Below are 22,298 nucleotides of genomic sequence, written 5' to 3'. Positions count from 1 at the left end.
AGTGAAGCCTTGTAAAAAAATAAGAGGTTTTGGGATTCAGGAACTCTATTAGAAAAATATAAAGTCAAATCATGATTCCTATTGATTAAAATCATTGTTCATATTTAAGTACAACTTGTAGTAGCATTATTTTTGTCATTCGAGATCCGATTCAAGATCCGTAAATTGTTGTAGCTTTGTATCAAAGTCTATTATTTACTGCAAAGTTTTTATAATTTTATGTCACTGTTTGTTATTTTCCCTCTATCAGAGAGTTAAATCAATGTTTTAGAACTTGTTACGTTTATTTCAAACCTTAATTCAACTTGTGTTGATTGTATCTCCTAACCGGAGATTCAATTAATAATCCGTAAAAAAAGAAATTGTTTATCTGTCTATCTGTTATTCACTGCCAAAATTTCATAATTGTTTGATGAAGTCTGCTATTTTTTCATGTATTTGAAATCGGAAATGCCTATTTTGATCGATTTTGTATTCATTATATTCAAGTACAGATTGCCGGAATGATATCTCCCTAACCAGAGATGATTTTTCTAATCTGTAATAGGAATAATCTTTGTTTTTTTGTATAGTAGTGCTATGTAAAATTTTATGAATTTCCATGGTGAATTGACCCCTAATTCGGGTCTAACACTGAAACTGGTACATGCCCACAGGTAAAATAACATATTTTAGGGTTTTTATGTAATTTTCAAATCTAATTTATGTCAAAAATAAGTTTTAATGATTTCAATTAAATTTTAAGGTTATAATAAGTTCATATGTCGATTTTTACTGATTTTGGATATTATTTGATGCTTGGATGAGTTAAATTGCAAAACAGGGTACCCATGGATCCCGAAACACTGCCAAAATCATGATTTTCATGATATTTTTGATTTTTTGGGTATAAGTTCATGTTATTAGGGTTGGTTCATGTTTAAAATCATGCTAGGACACCTCATGTTCGATTTAGCTGCTATTTGATCTTATTTAAACCCTAAATCTCAAATTTTTACCAAAATATTTTATGAAAACCCTGATTTCAAGGCCATAGTCTTGCTATCAGGGACATTTTGGTTATTTGACCTCAATTTCGAAATCCCTAACTTAGATTTTCTTATTTTCAATCATATCATATCATCTTGTGTTTGATTTATTCTCATTTGAATTTCAAAATTTATATTTTACAAAATATCTTTCTGAAAAACCCTGATTTCAAGGCCATAGTCTTGCTATTAAGGGCATTTTGGTCATTTGGACCCAATTTCGAATTTTCAAATCTCATTTTCATATTTCTAATACAATTTCATCATTTATGTTTATATCATGGAAGTATGAATTGAGTTTATATTTGGATAATATTTGATAATTTTCTAATATTTTCAGATAAATCCAGATAAACCTATATTTCTGTGCTAACATATTTTCTAGTTTTGCAAGAACATTCAAGAAGAAGACTTTTTATTTTATTCCAGTCTTATTCAATTCAATGTAAATATCAAATGTAATATTTAGAATAAGATTTACATTTTCTGCTTAGAATAGAGAGCATTGCATATAGTTTAATTATGCAAATATCAATATCTGATGTTCATGCATTTTTTTACAAATCCACTCTTTAAGAAAATTTATATAAAATAAAAAGGCAGAAGACCTAGGGCATGTTTGTGAGCGAGAAAATGGTAAAAAAAATACAATTAGGAAAGAAAAGATGATAACTTTTTAATCATTCCAAATGAAAAAAAATTAAAAGGAAAGTTTTTCTAAAAAATATGATTTTTGATAGGAAAAATTTCTCCACCTAAGAGTGTAAAATTTGTTCTATACAAAATTCCTTTTTATTATGGCAACCATTCACCAACAAGACACTTCATCCCATACGCTGACACAATAAGAGCTTCCTCCATCTTCATCTTCTTTCCACACACCACCATTTACATGTCTTTCTCTCTCTTGGGTGCAGTCGACCACCTCTCTCTCATAGGAGGCTGATCAACTCTTTTCTTCTCTCATTTTTATGATATTTTTATCATGTTTTTCTCATGCTACACAAACAAGTGAACGTTTTTCATTTAAAAAAATCATATCAAAACTTCTCATAAGCAATTTCTTTCACCTGAGAATTTGCTTTTAAACATGTTCCTAATAAAACCATGCCAAAATCTACATATACTAATGAATTTACTTAAATCTTTTTTGATAATGCTTTCAAACATGTTCCTAGTAAAACCATGCCAAAACTACATATATTAATGAATTTATCTTAAATCTCTTTTGAACAGTATTTTTACTCTTCAAAAACACAACCTCACATACATTTGGTTGTGTTTTTGAAAAATAAAAATATTGTTCAAAAGATATTGACTTTCAAAATCCATAAAATTTCAAATCCCATAAGGCCTCGTGAGAAAGCCTATCTCACTCACACAAATAAGATTCTCTTATAAATCTCATTTTTGGGGTTACGCACAACTCACTATTTACTAAACTTGCTTTTGAAGTTCTATGCCATTTTTTTTTTTTATGTTTAGTTGCAACTGATATACTATTCAAATGAGATTCACTTTCTAAAATGTTAGAAGACATGAATATCATGAGATCGAACCATACGTTCGTGAATTTGTAGTGATGGAATATGGGTAAGTCAAAAATAGCTGATATTGGTGACATTGGTTGCCACACTTGAATGTACGCAAATGGCTTGTTAAAGTAGCAATTCACACTTCTAAACCGACGGAAAGTACAAGTTTAGCATCCTCTCAAGGGAGCTGTGCTACTAAATACTAAAAATGAATTGGGGAAAAAAACAAAGAAGTAGAAGAAACGATGGTGGCACATCGTAGGATGGGTGGAAAAGTAATCGCTTGGTCGATGGTGGCCACCAACCACATGGGGGGGGGGGGGGTTCAGGGTAGGTAGCGGGTTTGGTGGTTGTTGGAACTTGTAAGCGCTGACCGCTGAGTGGTGCTCGTTCCGGGGCCTCTCTCCACTCGTAGACTTTTCCTTGAAAAAACTGCTTGGTCGTAGTTAAAATGTTGAAGACGCAAACTAGGCTAGCCCCCTCCCATGACGTCCCATCACTTCTCTCGTGGGTCGTGGGTGGGTACCAGACGCTTCTTTCACCTACCCCCGTTCAATCATTCATTTCCAGATGGACGCGTCTCTCTTATTCCGCCACCGTTTTGTTACTGCCTCACCAACCTCGCCAACCTCGCCAACCCTACTAGACATTTTCTATTAATGGGCTAGTGCTAAATTATAACCATTTAGTTGATTGTTCTCCCTCCTGCCTGATACAACAGGAGGATCAGTGGGAGAGAGAGAGACAGTCACACACACCCGCCAATCCATCGGCCCATCGTCGTCGGTTGCCACAATCTGATTCTGAAGTGAAAATCGGCGGGTGGCGGTCATGGCGGCTTCGTTCCAGGCAGCATCGGCAAGGAACCTGTTGCAGGAGGCCCAAGTGATGAAGGGGCGGGCAATCCCCAGGTTGAGGTTTTCGGGGTCACCAACGTCATCCCCCCTGTTGGAAGGAAGAAGAGGCGTGGGTTTCCGGGTCATGGCCGTGGCCACCACGGAGAAGAAGGATGAATTGGTTTTGCAGCCCATCAAGGAAATCAGTGGGGTTGTGAAACTTCCTGGTTCCAAATCGTTGTCCAATCGCACCCTTCTGCTGGCCGCCCTTTCACAGGTGCTCTTCTTTATCTTCTTCAGCTCATTATTATTATTATTATTATTATTATTATTATTATTATTATTATTATTATTATGTTTTGTGGCTACTAGTCCTCGAATCCTGGATGTGATCTCTCCATCTCTATGCTCCCTTGGGGAAGGTCAGGAAGATACAGATTTACCTTTTCGACCTCGTTTTACATCTCGAAACATATGGGTTTAGATTTTCCATGCATAATTGACTGAAGATTTTTTCTGAAGCTAAGAGAGGAAGTTCCGCCCAACTCTTTTGGGCCCGTAAAACGCCATCATGTGTCTTGTGCTCTCTGTGTTTGGAGGCATCGATCTTGTTGTGACAATTGGAGAATGCCATAATGTGCACGCATAACTTTAATCTTTTATGTCTCTTGATATTGCTGTTGCGGCCTGCTCTGCATATTTAATGATTAAGAAACAGTATTCATATTCTTCTTCATATCTGTTTTCCACCTCTTTCCTTTCTTTTCATGATATTCGCCTATCACTCAGGCTTAGACTCCTTCGAAAAAGCGTCGATTCAAAGTCTGAGCGACTCAATGGCAAATAAATCATGACAGAATAGCTTTACTTGATAGTGAAAATTGGGGGTGGGGATAGCCTTACTGCCTGGAATTTGGCACGCCAAGATGTTTTCGACCCTCCTCCTCCGAATTAATGATCTCTGCTCTGTACTTGACATGTCAGCAAGCGGCTTTGCTATAGAAGATGGATCAGCTTCACTTAATTTGTTTTCTTGCAACGTAGTTTGATACATTGTATTTGTTTCCATCCGGCAGTAGGATTTGCATCACGACACAATTTGATTACTGATGTGCTCTCTTCTTTAAACCATCTTCCAAGTAGTTACTGATTTTATGTATCCAAGGCATTAAGGTTTTTGCTCGAATACTTTTGCTAGGGAACAACTACTGTGGACAACTTATTGAGCAGCGATGATATATATTATATGCTTGGTGCATTGAGAACCCTTGGTCTGCACGTCGAAGAAGATAGAGCTATGAAAAGCGCAACTGTAGAAGGTTGCAGTGGTCAGTTTCCAGTGGCAAAAGAATTGGTCAAAGAGGTTGAACTTTTTCTGGGAAATGCAGGGACCGCAATGCGCCCACTGACTGCTGCAGTTGTTGCTGCTGGTGGAAATACAAGGTCCATCTGGTGTTTCTTATGTGAATAGAAACAGAGTCTTAAACTTTGTTTTGGATGCCATTGGCCATTCTCATCTCTAAATGCTTTCAGCCTGTTATTGCTAGATATATACTTGATGGGGTTCCACGAATGAGAGAGAGGCCTATAGGAGACTTGGTTAGCGGCCTAAAGCAGCTGGGTGCAGATATTGGTTGTTCACTGGGTACCAACTGCCCACCTGTTTTCGTAAATGGAAAGGGAGGCCTTCCTGGAGGAAAGGTGAGGTTCTACTTTATTGCCTTATGCATAATTTTCTCTGTTTTAACTAATGCTAATATCTGTTGCACAGAGTAAATCTGTAGATGGAAGTACTCCTAGTCATTCTAACTGTCTAAATAAGCAATAGATAACCATCTATCATTGGCAGATGCCCTTGTCACATATGTTTTTGGCTTCCACTAGCAAGAGGAGTGAAGGAAATAGGAAATAGCAAGATCATGATTTATTAATGTAAAAGAATAAGGTTAGGCACAATTAAGGAGAACAATATGCATAAATGGGAGATATAAGGTATTGGTTTTTAATCGCACCCAAGATCGGAGACTTGGCCATGCTGGTCTTAGTCTGCCATACTTATGGTTGCTTTCTTGGTGGTGTAAAACTCTGTGGGCATCCCCCTCGAGCCCCAGCGACGCTCCTGCTTTGCCTTGCAGAAGGGGTGCCCCACATGGGAACTTGAACTTGGGGTAAGGGGATATCTCCTTGTCCACAAGCTTGAGACCATGTTGGCAATCCCTTGGGGTCCGGTATTGGTTATTGCAACCACTAAACCACTTCATAGTTTTCTTCAGAAAACAAGTGCATCCAATAAATTACCTATTGCCAAGAACTACCACATAAGCATAATATCTCTCTACTACAGTTTGAATGTTCCATGAATTACTCAATACCTCAACATATCATTGAGAAAGTGATAGTAGGTCATTATTTGAAAGTTCCGACAAATTTGGGCTTTATCCATCATAACAAGTCATAACGTCAATAGCAAAAAATGAAGGAAATAGCAAAAGAAGAACGTATGCCATTTGTAAAGGTGTAATAGGGCCCAATCAAAGTTTGTTCCAACAGGTGGCCAAAAACAAAAAGTGATTAAAATCAAAGAAAATCCAGTAACTTGCACCATATCAAAAGATTCAAAACAGGGTAAAGTTAAAAAGGACAATCCATTTGTCAAATGCACATTGAACATGTAAAGGTATCTTAGTTAAACTTTAGTATGAGCAAGTCACTTGCAAATAAGAGTTACCTATTCTTTAATTCTCAATGGCTAGTTCCAGCCATGGTGTGAAAAATAGTGCATAGGAAGTGTCTAAGATACAGGTTTTTCATATTGTATCATATCATAAGATACACAAAATATTCTAAAATAAAAATTAGAAAAAACTGAATAAAAAGGTAGAATTTTAAACTGATCACGAGGGGAAAGTAACAAATCTAAGCAATGAAATCACAAGATGAAGTGTGAACATGGAAAAAGAAAATAATATGAATGAATATAACAATTGGTTTCCCTTAAAAAATGTAACAATTGGAAAAATAATACATAACATCAATAATAAAAAAGGCCACAATTACAATGTTATAAAAAAACATATTAAAGAACGTATAGAATGGGTCTGCTATTAATACATTTAAAATTTTAATTAAAATAAATAAGCCAAAGTTAATGACATTGAAATATAAATGATCAAATATTAGTTTGAAGGATATAATAAACTTCTAACAAGTGCACAAAAATGAAATAATTGGTCTTTCTCTTCTATAATATTTCCTTGCTTCCTATGTTTCTTTTTTATGTTTAGTCCTTCATGTTCTTGATAACAAGATGAGAAAAAATGTTTCTTTCTTTTTTTTTGGTTTATGATGTGGAAAATAGGACCTCAAGAAAGTCTTATCTATTCAAAAGGTTTTGTTCAAATGAAAAAACTAAGAAATGATCTGAAAATTTTGTACGAAAAATCAAACAATAGCTGTTAGTTGTAGTGCAGCTTATATTGTACAATATGGTACGTTGTGGATGTGCCTATAGTTCTGTGATTTATCATTTGTATTATACAATACAAACCAATTTTTACAACTTTACATGGTTCAGCTCAGATCAATTACATTCTCTAACTAGGTTATCTCTATATTAAAAGGTTTTCTTACATGAGAGGATTCACTCATAGAAATGGTTGTGTGTGTTCTTGCTAGCTAGCACTTGTCTTTGTTTGATAAGGGTTACCAAGGTTGCTTGCTAACTCATTCTCATGGTTGACTTAAGATGAATGTTGGTACAAACACTTGAAAATTTGGCATTCCAGATTTCAGGATCTTTTTATCATGATGAGGTTAACAAAATGTGCTTTTTGAATTGAGTTTTGATTGCATCATTTATCACTTTTAAAAGAAAGTTTTTGGATCATGTCTCTATGGTTATTGAGATCCACTTGACATGTTTCAGTCAAAGCGATTGGTGTTTCCACTCTCAGATATATAATCTGCAGAGCGTTTGATCTTTTGCATTAATGGCTCATTATTAGGAAATATGTTTGAATATTCAAGATAACTATTAGGGACTTGAGTTTTTATGTCATGTTCATATGTGCCTCTCTAGGATATTCTTGTTAAAAAAAAGAATAAAGATTGACTAGTATTGAAATGTCATTCTCCACTCCTACAAACCCTTCCCTCAAAATAAAAAGAAACGAAAAAGAAAATATATAGAGACACACGAAGAATAAGAAGAAGAGGAGGAGATGAAATTTGTATATTAGTTGTCTGATAGTTATTTATGGTTAAATAATATTGATTAGATTTCTTGTGTATTTTATATTATACTTTACTTGTTTTTACATTACAAAATTTAACAAATTCTGTAGTGTTTCTCTTAATTTTTAATTTGAAATGCTTTCATTACAATATAGAAAGAAAATGTTAAAGAAATAGGATTTTTTTTTAAAAATGCATTTAAATTATTGGTAATAAAGAAAACACATCTAAGTTTTAGAAATTATAAAAGGACACCTAAACTTATGCTCTGTTTTTTTTAGGAATCTAAACCTTTGCTCTGTTAATCAAACCCATGTTTCTGTCCATTTCACTTGGGTTAACACCATAGTCACCAGTATCATTCTTGGGAATTTCTCATCGAGGGGTTTTCCTAGAGTTTCTTCAAAAAGTGGATTTTTTGTCTGAAAAATCCCGAAAGCTTTAAAATTGGAAAATAAAAAGAATAACAAGATCTGTTGCTTGTTATGTTTCCATCCTTATGATTTTTTGAAAATATTGCAATAATTTTCCGATATTATCAGCTTACCTTGAAATGCCGATTATATTGCATGCTATTTTCAAAATATCATCGATATTGGTGACTCTGGTTAAAACAAACAAAAGTTTGAGTTGTGACGATAAATTTACTAATTTATCTGACTTTTCTTTTTATCTTTTTCCCATACACATTCACCACTCTTTTCAACCAACTCAGCTAAAGACCTCTTCCTCTCCCTCTTGTGATACCCATCATCATTGATGAAGCTCTCTGTCTCTCTCTCTCTCTCTCACACACACACACACACACAAAAAAAAAAAAAAATCATGCACACCATCACTAAATCTGGTGAATCCTTCACTTTCGTCTTTTCTCAGACACACCACCATTAAATCTGGCAAACCCTTCAGTTTCTCCTTTCCTTTTCCAATAACCGCCGAAACCTCCTTTCTGATTAACCCATTTTCTGGCAAATTTCTTGCCATGGGTTGGCTGAAACATATTAGGAAGGACGAGAAAATATCCTGCCTCATATTTTCTGGACAGCCGTTTGCAGAAATGGTGCTACAAAATGAAAAAAATTAATGAGTCCACCATGCATGTTGTAGGAATGAGAGATTGCATGGATAATGTATTGAATCATTCTTCCAACATTATGTGCCAAACAAAATTATTATCTTCAGGCACTATTCTTGCAATTACAAGGTTTTCTAACTGATATATTACCATCCAAAAGAAATATGAACAAAATACAATTCTATGAAGATAAAATTTAAAGGGAGCGGCAGTAAAAATGTGCTACATAGAGCCATGTCACAAGCAGGTCACCCATGGATTTAGCCAAACAGCTTGTCATGGAACTTAGCATCAAAATGTGGCCCTATGCAGGTTGTATCTTCAATGCAGAATCAGCAAATGATAATATGGTGAACCCAAATGTGCAGATATTGAAATTCTTTTGGTACATGAAGGAAGATTTTAGGAGTCAAACTAAAATTTTGAGAACTTAGTCAGACTAAATTTTTGAGAACTTAGGTGTGTGTTTTATTATTGCTAGAAAATTTGGTGTTTTTTTTTCTAAAAAACTTTCAGGATAAAATGTTAATTGCAACACAATCTGGTTTTTCTAATTAACCATGAAAAAGTTAGGTGTGCTTTTAACAATTTCCAAGACTTACGTGTGTTTTTTAAATATTGCTAATAATTTAGGTGTGCCTTTTTGGAAATCTCCCGAAAAAATATCATGAGTGTATTCTTGGTAGAGCAATTGTGATTGTTGTTAGAAACCTATGAGGTTGGATATGCCAGTTCAACTACAGCTGCAATTCCTTGAGTCCTCATTTGAAAGAAGGGACCAAGAACTGCAACCATGCTGAAAGAGTCTTCTCAATATAGTGAGCCTAACTGGTCATATGGAGACTCTATTTGGCTTGTCTGAGTACCATATACATGTCCTGTTATTTATATGATTTCTACACCATTGCCCCCACATGAAGAGGTGATCTAAATCCAGGGGACCCACTAAGCTTAACTCTCTTATTGGGATCAGTGAACTTTGTGAACCTGACTAAGATTGAAGGTAGGTTGATGTGGATAGCACCAGGTTGGCTGGACTGGTTGGGCAGCCAATATGTAGACCTGGCTCTTAGTTGAGTCCATGTCTACCTATATTAGAGCTGGGTCCAGTTAGATCTTACCTGATTTGTCATGTACCTTGACTGATCCAAAATGCGGATAGTTTTCAAAATTTAGTTTGGGCTTGGACTGCTTTATCCAAACTGAACCAGTGTTTTGCTAAACTATTTCCAAAGTAAACAATAAGGTGGTAGAACTAAAATAAAGACAAAAACATGGATTCATTAATTTTGTATCAGGTTTGGAGAAAACATAAATAAATTTTAACGAGGTACTGTTTATGCAGGTTTGATTTTCAAAATGAAATTTAGGCCTTTGCATTGAATCTAATTCAAGAATCTTAGATGTTGTCACACATGTTCCATGAAAAGTTGGTTGCATGTTTCCTCTTCACACATACATGCTCATACACACATACACATGCCACAAACATGTCATGACCATTGAGAGTGCCATATAGTGATGTTGACATGATATCATATCTAGTGTAACATGCCAGTTTTTCATATTATTTTGATTTTCTTTTACAGATTAGTCTCTATAGATGTGATCTACATGGTATATTTAGTAGAAATATATTTTGGGTTCATGTGATTATTGATGTGTAACTATGTCACAGGGATTCGGCTAGCAGGGTGCCGCACCCGCTTCGATGCGGGTGCGGTCAACCCGACCCTGGGTGCGGTCAACGCACCCAGGGTCATTTTGGTCCAATTCTCGGACTTAAAAAAAAAAAATTGCCAAGAAAAATTATTTTGCCCTATATGTCACAGCACAGGGCAAATATATTAGTTAAAAGAGGTCGGGGTAGGCCTAGGAAGACTTGGATGGAGATGATAGGAAAGGATATAAATGCTTTGAACCTCACCGAGGACATGACATTGGATAGAAGTGATTGGAGGAGAAGGATTCATGTGGAAGACCCAGAATGATTTTCTTTTTTGGTTCATATCGCCGACCCCAATTGTTTTGGGATGAAGGCGTAGTTGTATGTCACATGGATTCTCTAACTAGGTGCCGCACCCGTGTCACACCCGCACCCGAACCCAATGCGGTCAACTTGACCCTGGGTGCAGTCAACGCACCCATGATCATTTATGTCCAACTTTTGGACTTTATATATATATATATATATATATATATATATATATATATATATATATATATATATATATATATATATATATATATATATATATTTGCCACACCCCCGCACCCAGGTTTTTTGAAAGTGCCGCACTCCCGCTCCCGCTCCCATGTGACATAGATGTGTAAGTAGGTTTTTCAAGAGCTTCAAAAATCAACAGCCCACCATTTATCAAAATGTCATGTTCCAATAAATCATATTTTTATATCGATAAAGCACGATTCATAGTGCAATGCCTAGCAAACAGACCGTGCTGAACATATATGTGGTGTCAGATTGGGTCCATAGAGCTTTTAACCATGAGTTCTAGCTAAATAGGATGGTCGTGTGTTATGTGCACATGACCCCATACACACATATATACATGTGCATGTGTGTGTTTAACTTTCAACTATATTAAGATGATTTTATTATAATGTTTGCCACCCTATATTTTTTTGTAGTTTTACAAAAAGATTTTCCATTCATTTCTTGATTGTTTGATATCTTAGACCTTGTAAATATAATTTCAACTCACACTAAGTATGGGACTTACATATGCATTTAGAATTTGCAAGTTTGTATCAGTTCCTATAGGTGGTTGAAGCACTTAGAATATTGCAACCAGCCCTATCAGGTTAATATATATAATGAAACATTGAGGTTCAGCCTTTCGGTCTTTCACCAAGAAATCAAATTAATTGCTAACTCTAGAATCTCTCAATCGTTCCTTGTTTCTCATGTGCATGTGTGGATCAAGGTTGATGTTTATATGGTATGAGCCAATATCTTGTGTGGATCTAAAGCTGAGTGCCAAAGAGAGGTAATACCTAAGTCACACAGACTCGGCTAGGGAGGCGCCGCACCCGAGTCGACACGCCCCGACACGGGTGCGGCTTAGGACATGGCCCAGACTCGGTCAACGACGAGTCAGACTCGGTCAACGAATCAAGGCAGAGTCCGTCCTCGTTTTGTACTCTGTCAACGTTGACCGAGTCTAAAAATATTTATTTTTAGGGCAAAAAACAAAAAAATGATCTTTTTATATATTAATATATTAATAAATAAATAAATAAATATATATATATATATATATATATAAATAAATATATATATATATATATATATATATAGCCGTGTCCTCGTGTCCAACATTTTTGAAATTGCGCCGCACCCGCACCCACACCCATGTGACATAGGGTAATACCTTTCCTTTCCAAGATTCCTCTCCCTTTGATCATGCATCCCTCTCTTTGCTGCTTCTCTAATCTCCTTATTCCTACATCTCTTCTTTCCTTACTCATTTATTTTTCCATTCTTTTCTTTATCTTCAATTTTATATTCATTAACCTCTTCTAAAATATTTCATTCATGAAATGGTCCTCTCTATGGCAACTTTGGCTTTATTTTTTTATCCAATATAATTATAGCTTTTTCAAGAAAGTCTACATGCTATCTTGAATTAGTCTAATTAATGAAGTCAGTTACACAATGTCACTGAAAGTGGTGGGCACTGAAATGAGCTAAACAAGGAATGTTTGTAGAGCAGGTAGTTAAGGAAGCTGATTGGTGTCTCGAGGAGGATTCAGAATCAATGTGGAATAAGATAACGGGTGGCATGAGAAATGTGACCAAGGAGGTATTGGGTGAGTCTAAAGGCGGTGCACCGCTAGATAAGGATACATCATGGTGGAACGAGGATGTCAAATTAGCTATTAAGGTTAAAAGAGAGTGTTATAGAAATCTAAGAGTCGTGATGATGAAAATTTGGAGAAGTATATGATAGCAAAGAAGGAAGCTAAAAAAGTAGTTCGAAACGCGAGAGATAAGGTATATAAGGAGGTTTATGACAAGTTGGATATCAAAGAGGGCCAGAAGGATATTTATAGGCTTGCAAAGATGAGAGATAGGAAATCGAGGGATCTGGGTATGGTTAGATGTATCAAAGATGAAACACAAAAGGTTTTAGTCAAAAATGAGGAGATTAAGGAGAGATGAAAAGATTATTTTGATAAGCTATTTAATGAAAGTCATGCTCAGGATCTTGGAGACTTGTCTATTCTTTTTTATGAGATGAATCGCGACTTCATGCGCAAGATTCAAAATAAAGAAATTGCAGAGGCTTTGAAGAAAATAAAATCAAGAAGGGCAGTTGGCCCAGATGGTATACCTATCGAGGCTTGGAAATGCTTGGGAGAGAAAGGTTTAGAATGATTGGCAAATCTTTTTAACAAGATTTGACAGACAAATAAGATGCCTAATGAGTGGAGGAAGAGTACTTTGGTGCCTCTATATAAGAATAAGGGTGATATACAAGATTGCACAAACTATCGTGGTATAAAACTCATGAGTCATACTATGAAACTTTGGGAGAGGGTGATTGAGTCTAGGTTGAGGAAGGTTGTCATGATATCGGAGAATCAATTTGGTTTTATGCCTGGAAGATCAACTATGGAAGCTATACATCTTCTTAGACAACTTATTGAGAGAAATAGAGAGTGGAACAAAGATTTGCATATGGTTTTTATTGATTTGGAGAAGGCATACGATAGATTACCTAGGGACGTTCTTTGGTGGACAATGATGAAGAAAAATGTTTCTCTCAAGTACATTAGTATAATTAAGGATATGTATGAAGGAGTAGTAAACAATGTCCGCACTTGTGGAGGGGTGACAACCAATTTTCCTATAACGGTTGGGTTACATCAAGGATCTGCTATAAGCCCTTTCCTATTTGCTATAGTGATGGACGAGCTTACGAGATCAATTCAAGAAAATGTGCCGTGGTGTATGTTGTTTGTTGATGATATTGTTTTGATTGATAAGTCTAGAGCTGGGGTTAATGCTAAGTTAGAATTATGGAGACAGACATTGGAAGCAAGAGGTTTTAAGTTTAGTAAGAGTAAGACAGAATATATGGAATGCCGGTTTAGTAAGCAACGAAGTAGTGATGGGAGTGTAGTGAAGCTTGGTGAGCAAGAAATACCGGTGGATGATTGTTTCAAATATTTGGGATCTATCATTCAAAGGTATGGAGAAATTGATGGAGATGTAAATCATAGGATAAAGGTTGGGTGTATGAAATGGAAAAGTGCAACTGGAGTGTTGTGCGATCGTAGAATGCCATTGCGGTTGAAGGAAAAGTTTTATAGGACGACTATTAGGCCCGCTTTACTATATGGTACGGAATGTTGGCCTGCCAAGAGACATCATATTAAAAAAACGAGTGTAGCTGAGATGCGTATGCTTAGATGGATGTGTGGAAATACAATAAAAGATAAGATTCGGATTGAGGAGATACGTAAGAAGGTAGGCGTTGCCCCCATTGAAAATAAGATGAGAGAGAATCGTTTACGGTGGTTTGGACATATTCGGTGAAGGCCTAATGATGCTCTAGTTAGAAGGATGGAGAAATGGGAAAATATATTAGTTAAAAGAGGTCGGGGTAGGCCTAGGAAGACTTGGATGGAGATGATAGGAAAGGATATGAATGCTTTGAACCTCACCGAGGACATGGCATTGGATAGAAATGATTGGAGGAGAATGATTCATGTGGAAGACCCAAAATGATTTTCTTTGTTGGTTCATATCGCCGACCCCAATTGTTTTGGGATGAAGGCGTAGTTGTTGTAGTTACACAATGTCATGACACTGCCCTATCTTTTTTCAGTCTTTACATTACAACTAAACAAGCTTATAGCTTTATTCTGCATCTACACCTTTCATGCCTCTCACATCATCATCATTTTCATCAAGCCTTATCCCAACTACATGGGGTCGTCTTTGCAAGCCCTATTTCTCCATTCATGTCTATCACATATCAAACCAAGACTTTACTCATTTATCTTTTCATGCTTATCTCATATTGATCCAAAATTTTTATTAATTTATCCAAAATCTAAAAGCCATCCCAATAGTATGCCATATATGCGTATGCCACTACTAAAGAACCTTCTAACTTTGACTTCCAGAAGTACCCTTGGGATACATGCACTGCAAGCCTAGCAGTTTTCTGATTGCAATAGCTACTTATGTGACCCTTCAGTAAATATCTGATTGAAGCGTCATGTGTCCTGACCTATATAGGATCTAATGATAAACTTCTCTAAACATGATTGACAACTGGTCTTTGCATTGGGGTTTATCAGCAATTGTCTGCTAGTTATCGGTTTTGTGCTTGAATATTTTGCAGGTGAAACTCTCTGGATCGATAAGCAGTCAATATGTCACTGCTTTACTCATGGCAGCACCTTTGGCTCTTGGCGATATTGAAATTGAGATGGCTGACAAACTTGTCTCTGTTCCATATGTGGAAATGACATTGAAACTGATGGAGCGCTTTGGAGTAACAGTGGAGCATGATGGTGGCTGGGAAAGATTCTTGATAAGGGGTCGCCAAATATACAGGTACGTTCAGAATTATGGCAAAGGTAAAATCATGTCACTTTTGAAGGGAAAAGATAAAAAAAGATTATTTATACTGATGGCTTGGAAATGTGTAATAGGTCGCCTGGAAATGCTTATGTTGAAGGTGATGCATCCAGTGCAAGTTACTTCCTGGCAGGTGCAGCAATAACTGGTGGCACTGTAACTGTAGAAGGTTGTGGTACTAATAGCCTGCAGGTATGGAATCTGCTGTTTGTAGCAGATAAATTGGTTCTCAAGATATCTTCATTGTTGAGCACTTCTAAAATGCATTGAGCCCAAGCTGTTCTTTGTCCATTCTCTTGGACTAATTCTATGGTTTCCTTCTAAATGCAGGGTGATGTGAAGTTTGCTGAAGTTCTTGAGAAAATGGGGGCAAAGGTTAGTTGGACTGAAAACAGTGTAACTGTTACTGGTCCACCATTGGATAGTTCAAGGAGGCGTCTGCATGCGATTGATGTCAACATGAACAAGATGCCTGATGTTGCGATGACTCTTGCTGTAGTTGCACTTTTTGCTGATGGTCCAACAGCCATAAGAGATGGTGCGAATTGGATTCTGAATGTTGATTTTGTAGCATGTTTATATCATTGTTGGACATTATCCTGCCCCTACAATCAACATCATGCAACCTAAAATATTTTTGTTATTTGCAGTGGCAAATTGGAGGGTGAAAGAGACAGAACGGATGGTTGCGATATGCACGGAGCTGACAAAGGTCTATTAATTTAATAGTGTCTCGTCTTGAATGAGCTTTTTGCAATTATAGATGGAGTATTTGAAGTTTTTTTTTCTTCGCAGTTGGGAGCAAAAGTTGAAGAAGGGCCAGATTATTGCATAATTACTCCTCCAGAGAGATTAAACGTGGCAGCAATAGACACATATGATGACCATAGGATGGCGATGGCATTTTCTCTTGCTGCATGTTCAGATGTACCTGTCACCATTAATGATCCTGGTTGTACTCGCAAGACCTTCCCTAACTACTTCGAAGTTCTTCGAAGTGTCACAAAGCACTAAAGGGATTGATCCTGGTTAGATACAAGACTTTGCAGACTGCTGCAGAGCTCTCCAAAATGTTACAAAGGACTGAGCAATGAGTTGATAAAAAGACATTAGGCATTCAGTTGTATGTTGAGCGAAATGTATCCTAAACAGAGGGTAACCACTGTTAATGTAATTCTAGGTCGAGCAAGTGGCTTGTAATTTTTTTTTAATAAGGGCGGGGTATGTTCTTCTGTTTGTGATACAACTCCATTGAATTGAATCTGAGTTTCCTTTTTCCTGAATTGCATGACATGGTAAACATGTTCTCTCTCTCTCTCTCATATTGGTAAATGAAAACCTTAGACCTGAAGTCTATCTTCGTGGGGACGGGGAGCCAAGGGGCAAGTAGTCAGATGTTTTAGCTGATTTCAGGGGGAAGCCTTCATTACACTGCAGCTTTTATCAATTGTCTTTTTCTATGAGCCAAACAATCATTGTTATTTGTAGTCTCACCCAATCAAAAGAGAGGGTATCCGTCAGGCTGCCTCGGACACCGTTCATTCACAGGATGGACAGCCTCTAAAACAGGCTGGTCTTTTTTTTTTATTTTTATCTTATATGGGTCCCACATTTTTTCAGAGCCATTGATGCTCTAGATGAAGGGCATCTAAAGCATACAAAATGGATGGCTAAAAACAATCTCAAAACCTTGTGTTTGGGAGGCTGTTCATCTCAGCTCTGACAGATTACAGTCAGAGCTGCCTCTGACCTGATAAAATTGAAAGTCTATTTTCATCATGCCATGGCTAGGTGCTTGAATATCTCGATTCTCAAAACCGAAGATTGATTTTGTATTGGGTCCATGGTGAGAATCTAGGTATTCAAACACTAAACAGAAAATGAAGGGATTTCCCACTTAAATTTGATGTAGGAGCAGGAGCAGGAGCAGGAGCAGGAGACAGTCAAGTCCATAAAGTCTAGTTGAGTTCATTTTCCTTTTTTTAATCTTTTAAATGTGGGTCTATTTGGACTGTGAATCATAGTGTCAAGGTGTCAAGTCTGTATTATGATAGGATAAGTTTGATTTAATTAGACATTTTATCAAGATGTGAGTAGTGTTTATCAAATTAAGACCCAAAATTTGTTAGAATTAGAAACTCTCATCTATAAGTAGATAAGTGATTTAAGAGTTAATATGGAATTGAAAATTGATTATGAGTTTATTTTCTTTAAATTTCCTGTTAATGTCTAATTTTCAGTTGATTCCAACCATAAAGTACAGTAAGAGTAAATCGTAGTCTGGTAGATGTTAGATTCTGCATATCCAGTGGGTGAAGCAATAACCACTATAGGTGCTCTTTCACAAGTATAAAAGGTGCATCTTAAAAGAGGATTACAGAGTAAAAGGGGTTGGAATATGCTTAAGAAAGATTGAGGAAGAAGCCTTCGAAATAGTGTTTAAGAAAGAAGTTTCTTAAGATAAGTTGATTTCTTTTCTTTTATCTATATAATTAGTTTTATAATCATTTATATGTTGAAATATCATATAATTTTGTATTTATTACTTAAAAGTAATAAATGCTAGATGTTATTTGGTTTATTAGTGAGTTTGGAGCTCTGTTGTGCATTCCTCTTCTAAAGAGTTGGAGAGCTCGAGGGGGCGAAAAGCAAAGAGAAAAGACAATGGAGCGATGTACGTGCTTCAGCCAAGAGTGGCTTACGTCCACGGGAAAGCGGGGCGAGTTTTTTTTATTGATAATGAAGAGGGCTCTATATATACAAGAGCTCATACATAAAAACAGTAATAGAGGAAAAAAGAAAGAAAAAATGATTTACAATGAAAAAACAAGAAAATGGAAACAAAGAGGCGATTTTGTGAGTCTTTCCATCTCATAAAATCGGATTGCATTCCATCTTCCATTCTCGATGGGATTTCTAGTTTTAACATGATTGATGTTTACGTTATCCTCACTGATGAGTATCTTACCTTATGCAGGATTGATTTTAGAGGCAACAACAATGTCGGCATTCGTGATTTTTGATGTCATTTTCTTCTCTGATCTCAAAATCCCCAGGCTGTTCACAGATGAAGGTCGTCTCCCCAAGGATTCTGCAAGACTGGTTGCCTTCAACAAACTTTTTTTCCTGTTTTATGATAACAGCAGCATTGTTGGAAAGGTGGTACCATCATCCTTATTTAGGTTACTATTGATAAACCTACTATAATAAAAGTTTCCATCACCGTAAATCCATGATCCACTGACCTTGTTGTTGTTACCATATTTATTTAGCATGATTGCAAGATCATAAGGGGGGTCACGCTCATCCTAATGGGGGTGCCATGTGCTGATATGGTGGCTCACCAGTCCTGGAGTGATTCAAGGTTTTTATGGATCCTGGATGAGTCATATTCAGATCCAAACTTAAGTTTTGGACCCAATATTGATTTGGATTTCATAAGAGAATATGAATCTTTAATTTAAGTATTAGATTTGATTTCTAACAGATCATGGTTTTTAGATTCAAATTATTTGGATTTGGACCCAAGTGGGACATCACCTAGGTGGAGACCCACTTTATATTCTAGAGACCTCATGAGGAGGTTCTCTAATTCTTGAGAGAGTTTTAGAGAGGAAGGGATGCCCTCTCATGGACCCCACATTTAGTTAAAAGATCAGTATTTTATTTTTGTAAAACTCTTAAGAGATATTATGGAGTGGAAGTCTTTTATAAGTAGTATTTGTTGCGAGTTAGAAGTTTCATAAAAGAGTCTTCTAAGTGGGATGTCCCACTTAGTCGGGCCCACCAAGAGGTTGTTAGAGATAGAGTTCTATCTCTAGGTAGACTTAGGAGATCCAATAAGAGGGGACACCCCCCCCCCCCCTATTTTGAATATTTAAGCTCTCTCTGCTAATTTCACTGGACCTCTTGCGTCTTCTTCTTTCATGTTCCATCTTCTTGTAGCTTTTTCATCTGTCATTAAAGCTACTTCAAGGTTTGAAGATGGGGTCATAGTTCATTTGAGAACTCGATTAAGGTAGATACATCAATTGCGTAGACATAAATATATCCAAACGCATAAGATATGCATATGATCGATTTTTGGATATGAACCATTAGGGATCAAACCTAAAAATACATTTTTAATACTAGTTTTCAATTTAGAAAACTTATTTTTGGTGGATCCATGTCACCACAGAATCAAAGAGAAAAACATTTTTCAAAACATGACTATTTTTTGGCTTCTAATATGAAAAATAGCTTGGGAAGACTTGTTTTTCTTATTATTTGTTAGATCTTGTTTGTTTCAGCATGATTAAATGTTAATATTAAATTATATTGATGCAATACAAGTTCTAAAAGTTTTAAAAATTTGTTATATGCTTAAATCCATATTCTTGTATACAAAATCATTTTTTAAGAAGGGTTTGACAAAAACATTTTAGGGTTTTGATGTTTTATGATAAAGAAAGGTTAATATGAGTGTGTATGATAGTTTAATTCATATTTAGTATGATTAATCATCATGTTATTGTATAAATAAATCATGATTTAATGTTTTTTAAGGTTTTATGTGATTCTTGAATAGATGAAATTTTATTTGAGATATTTTATAAAAGTAATGTGATTCTTGAATAATGGGTGTTAATGTTTTAATAAAGTTTATCACAAATATGTTTAAAGATGTGTTGTATGATGTTGTAAATATGTTTAGAACACTGAAAATCGTGATTGATTGAATTATAACACGGTTCTTAATCTTGCTTAATGGATATTTTATGAGTTTAAAATCATGGATATTTTTTTGTTCCGACTAGTTTTAGAAAAAATTGATATTTTTTAGAAAATAAAATTAATAAAAAAGAGAAAAATATTGGAGTGTTATACACATCCAAGGCTTGAATTTAGAATCTTGTTTTGTCCTGTTTGAGTCATTTTTGAAGCCAAAACATCCATTGCTATAGAGCATAAGTTTTTTGCCTTGTCAGCAGGATTGTTCTGACCAAAGATTTTAAAAGTTCTAAAAAACTAATCAAAACGTATCAAAATAAATTATAAAAAATTTGGGCGAAAGCTAACACGTACAAGAAAATTTTGTAAAAGGATTTTGTCAAATGATTTCTCAGTAAATCTCAGGAAATTCCCCAATTTAGGATAAATTTCTACAGTTAATAGGATCTATCTTTTATTTTTCTTGAATAGGGTTAAAACTCAGTTTTTTCATAATTTTGTTACAATTGTTTTTGTAGTTTTATTTTTTGGACTGTGTTTCTGAGATGTTGGGGCAGTCCTAGTTAAAGTTTGAGAACAAAATCCGATCTTTGTGATTTTTGGTAGGTTTTTTCAAAATCGGGTTAACAGAGATCCGAACTGCACAATATGACATGTGTCGGCGCTTAGTTGTTTTCTACTCTAGGCAACATGATTATTGATGCTTAAATTAGAATTTTGGTTTGATAAACATGCTAAATAAATGCATTTCATAATAATTCTTGATTGATAACCATTCATATGATAGATATACTAATGAACATTATACATGATAAGTGAAAAAATAAATGGTTACACATGTTGTTTTGCTTATTGAAGCATGATCATGATTGCATTGTGTATGTAGTCTTTATGTATGCATGTGAGCATATGATATGGTGTATGCATGACGATAATGAATATATAATATAAGCATGGATGTGGCTCAATTGTGAGCCTGGGTTTGGTGAAACCTATGAGTGCTTATGGAGCACCAAGAAAATAAAAGATTGAATATCCATGTACATAATCACATAATTGCCTCGAGGAGTCTGTGTTCAAGGTCACCCAGTGATGGGGTGTGAATTGCGAGCTATTTGAATGAGCTGAAACAACTTTATGTTATAGAATCTCCTTGTGTGGAGATTGGGCTAGTGAGCTCGTGTGTGTTGAAAGCACATGAAATTAATTCATGAGATTAATAATTAAATAACACCCATGACCTATTTAAACGTGAGACTACTTTGGAGAGAGTGGTGGCACACATGTCTGGTTGACCGTTATTGCTTTTGAAGAGCGAGGCATCTTCGTTGGTCCCTAGTCTCCAACCATAGGGGGTTGGACTACCGTATGGCTTATGTAGTATGTCTCAAATCTCTATAGAGTTGGAATCGATTTCGTATAAACCACTAAGAGATTCTCTGAGTCGCGGACCTCTCTAGTGGAACTTCGTGAGAGTTCACATATTCTTTCAATTGACGTGGCTAATAAAATACATGTCATAACATACACCTCATTGCAATGGTTGAATCATAGTTAGAAATCTGAGAATGTACCTTCAAGGCAAAAAAAGAGAAACAAAAGATCAAGAATAGAATCATTGTATTATTTCAGTTTGTGCATGAGTTGTTACTTTGGAATGATGCATTGTAGCATATATGTTCTAAAAATCTAAATACATGCATGACTGATTGTGTAATTGTAAATTATAGTTATTTTTATATGCTATGTTACATGATTTAGTTATTTATCTGAAAATATGCCAATGTTTATATTCTATGATTGGATTATATCTATGTTTATGTGTTTTGGTGTAACCTACTGAGGTTGTGGATTAATGTCTCTACTTTAATATTTACAGATAATACATAAGTTGGAGTGATGGCGGGTTGCTCGACGGCGTTAGATGGATCATCATCTTTCTTCTTTCCTAGAGAAATCCAACTTTTTTAGAGTATTTTGCTTGAGTTTATATGTAGTGTGAACTCTGGTTTTAATTAAGGATTGAATTGAGTTAATTCCTTTAATTAAGTACTTTAAACCCAATGTGTGTGTTTGTGTTACTCTAACCCTTCTAAAGATGTATCATTTTTCACTTATGTTATTCCACTGTGTTAAAAAAAAATCTCAAAATTTTTTGATACAAAATTGGGGCGTTAGATATGTATTCAAGTAATTTTGGTTTATATGAACCATCAAGAAATATACTTATGAAGTAATGCATAACTGCATACATAATATGCA

General features: G+C 35.6%; 1 protein-coding gene and 1 long non-coding RNA gene across 3 annotated transcripts; both read left to right on the top strand.

The window, feature by feature from the left end:
- The first annotated feature begins 3,267 nt into the window (after positions 1 to 3,267).
- Positions 3,268 to 16,606, top strand: LOC149837387 (3-phosphoshikimate 1-carboxyvinyltransferase 2-like). Its single transcript, XM_090006005.1, has 8 exons — positions 3,268 to 3,676; positions 4,598 to 4,842; positions 4,947 to 5,100; positions 15,085 to 15,299; positions 15,398 to 15,515; positions 15,654 to 15,861; positions 15,974 to 16,035; positions 16,119 to 16,606. The coding sequence occupies exons 1-8, from the start codon at positions 3,395 to 3,397 to the stop codon at positions 16,335 to 16,337; spliced, it is 1,503 nt and encodes a 500-aa protein (XP_089862131.1). The 5' UTR covers positions 3,268 to 3,394; the 3' UTR covers positions 16,338 to 16,606.
- A 988-nt stretch (positions 16,607 to 17,594) lies between these two features.
- Positions 17,595 to 22,098, top strand: LOC149837386 (uncharacterized). 2 transcript variants are annotated; one of them, XR_016432109.1, is made up of 3 exons: positions 17,600 to 18,179; positions 18,301 to 18,482; positions 21,916 to 22,098. It is a non-coding gene; the product is annotated as an uncharacterized LOC149837386 (long non-coding RNA). The 2 variants fall into 2 exon arrangements; XR_016432108.1 differs by having other exon boundaries at positions 17,595 to 18,482.
- The last annotated feature ends 200 nt before the right edge of the window (positions 22,099 to 22,298 follow it).

Source organism: Nuphar pumila, chromosome 5 (assembly GCF_984573655.1).
Source record: "Nuphar pumila chromosome 5, dmNupPumi1.hap1.1, whole genome shotgun sequence".
In the NCBI taxonomy this organism is placed as follows: Eukaryota; Viridiplantae; Streptophyta; class Magnoliopsida; order Nymphaeales; family Nymphaeaceae; genus Nuphar; species Nuphar pumila.
The sequence above is the reverse complement of the archived record's forward strand: the minus strand, read 5'-3'. Positions and strand labels throughout refer to the sequence as shown.

Bases quoted from the DNA above. Each gene is read 5' to 3' on its own strand.
- LOC149837387 (XM_090006005.1), top strand. From the start codon at position 3,395: ATGGCGGCTTCGTTCCAGGCAGCATCGGCAAGGAACCTGTTGCAGGAG. The intron at 15,516-15,653 runs GTATGGAATCTG...TTCTAAATGCAG, and splicing joins GTGGTACTAATAGCCTGCAG to GGTGATGTGAAGTTTGCTGA. The intron at 15,862-15,973 runs GTGCGAATTGGA...TGTTATTTGCAG, and splicing joins TCCAACAGCCATAAGAGATG to TGGCAAATTGGAGGGTGAAA.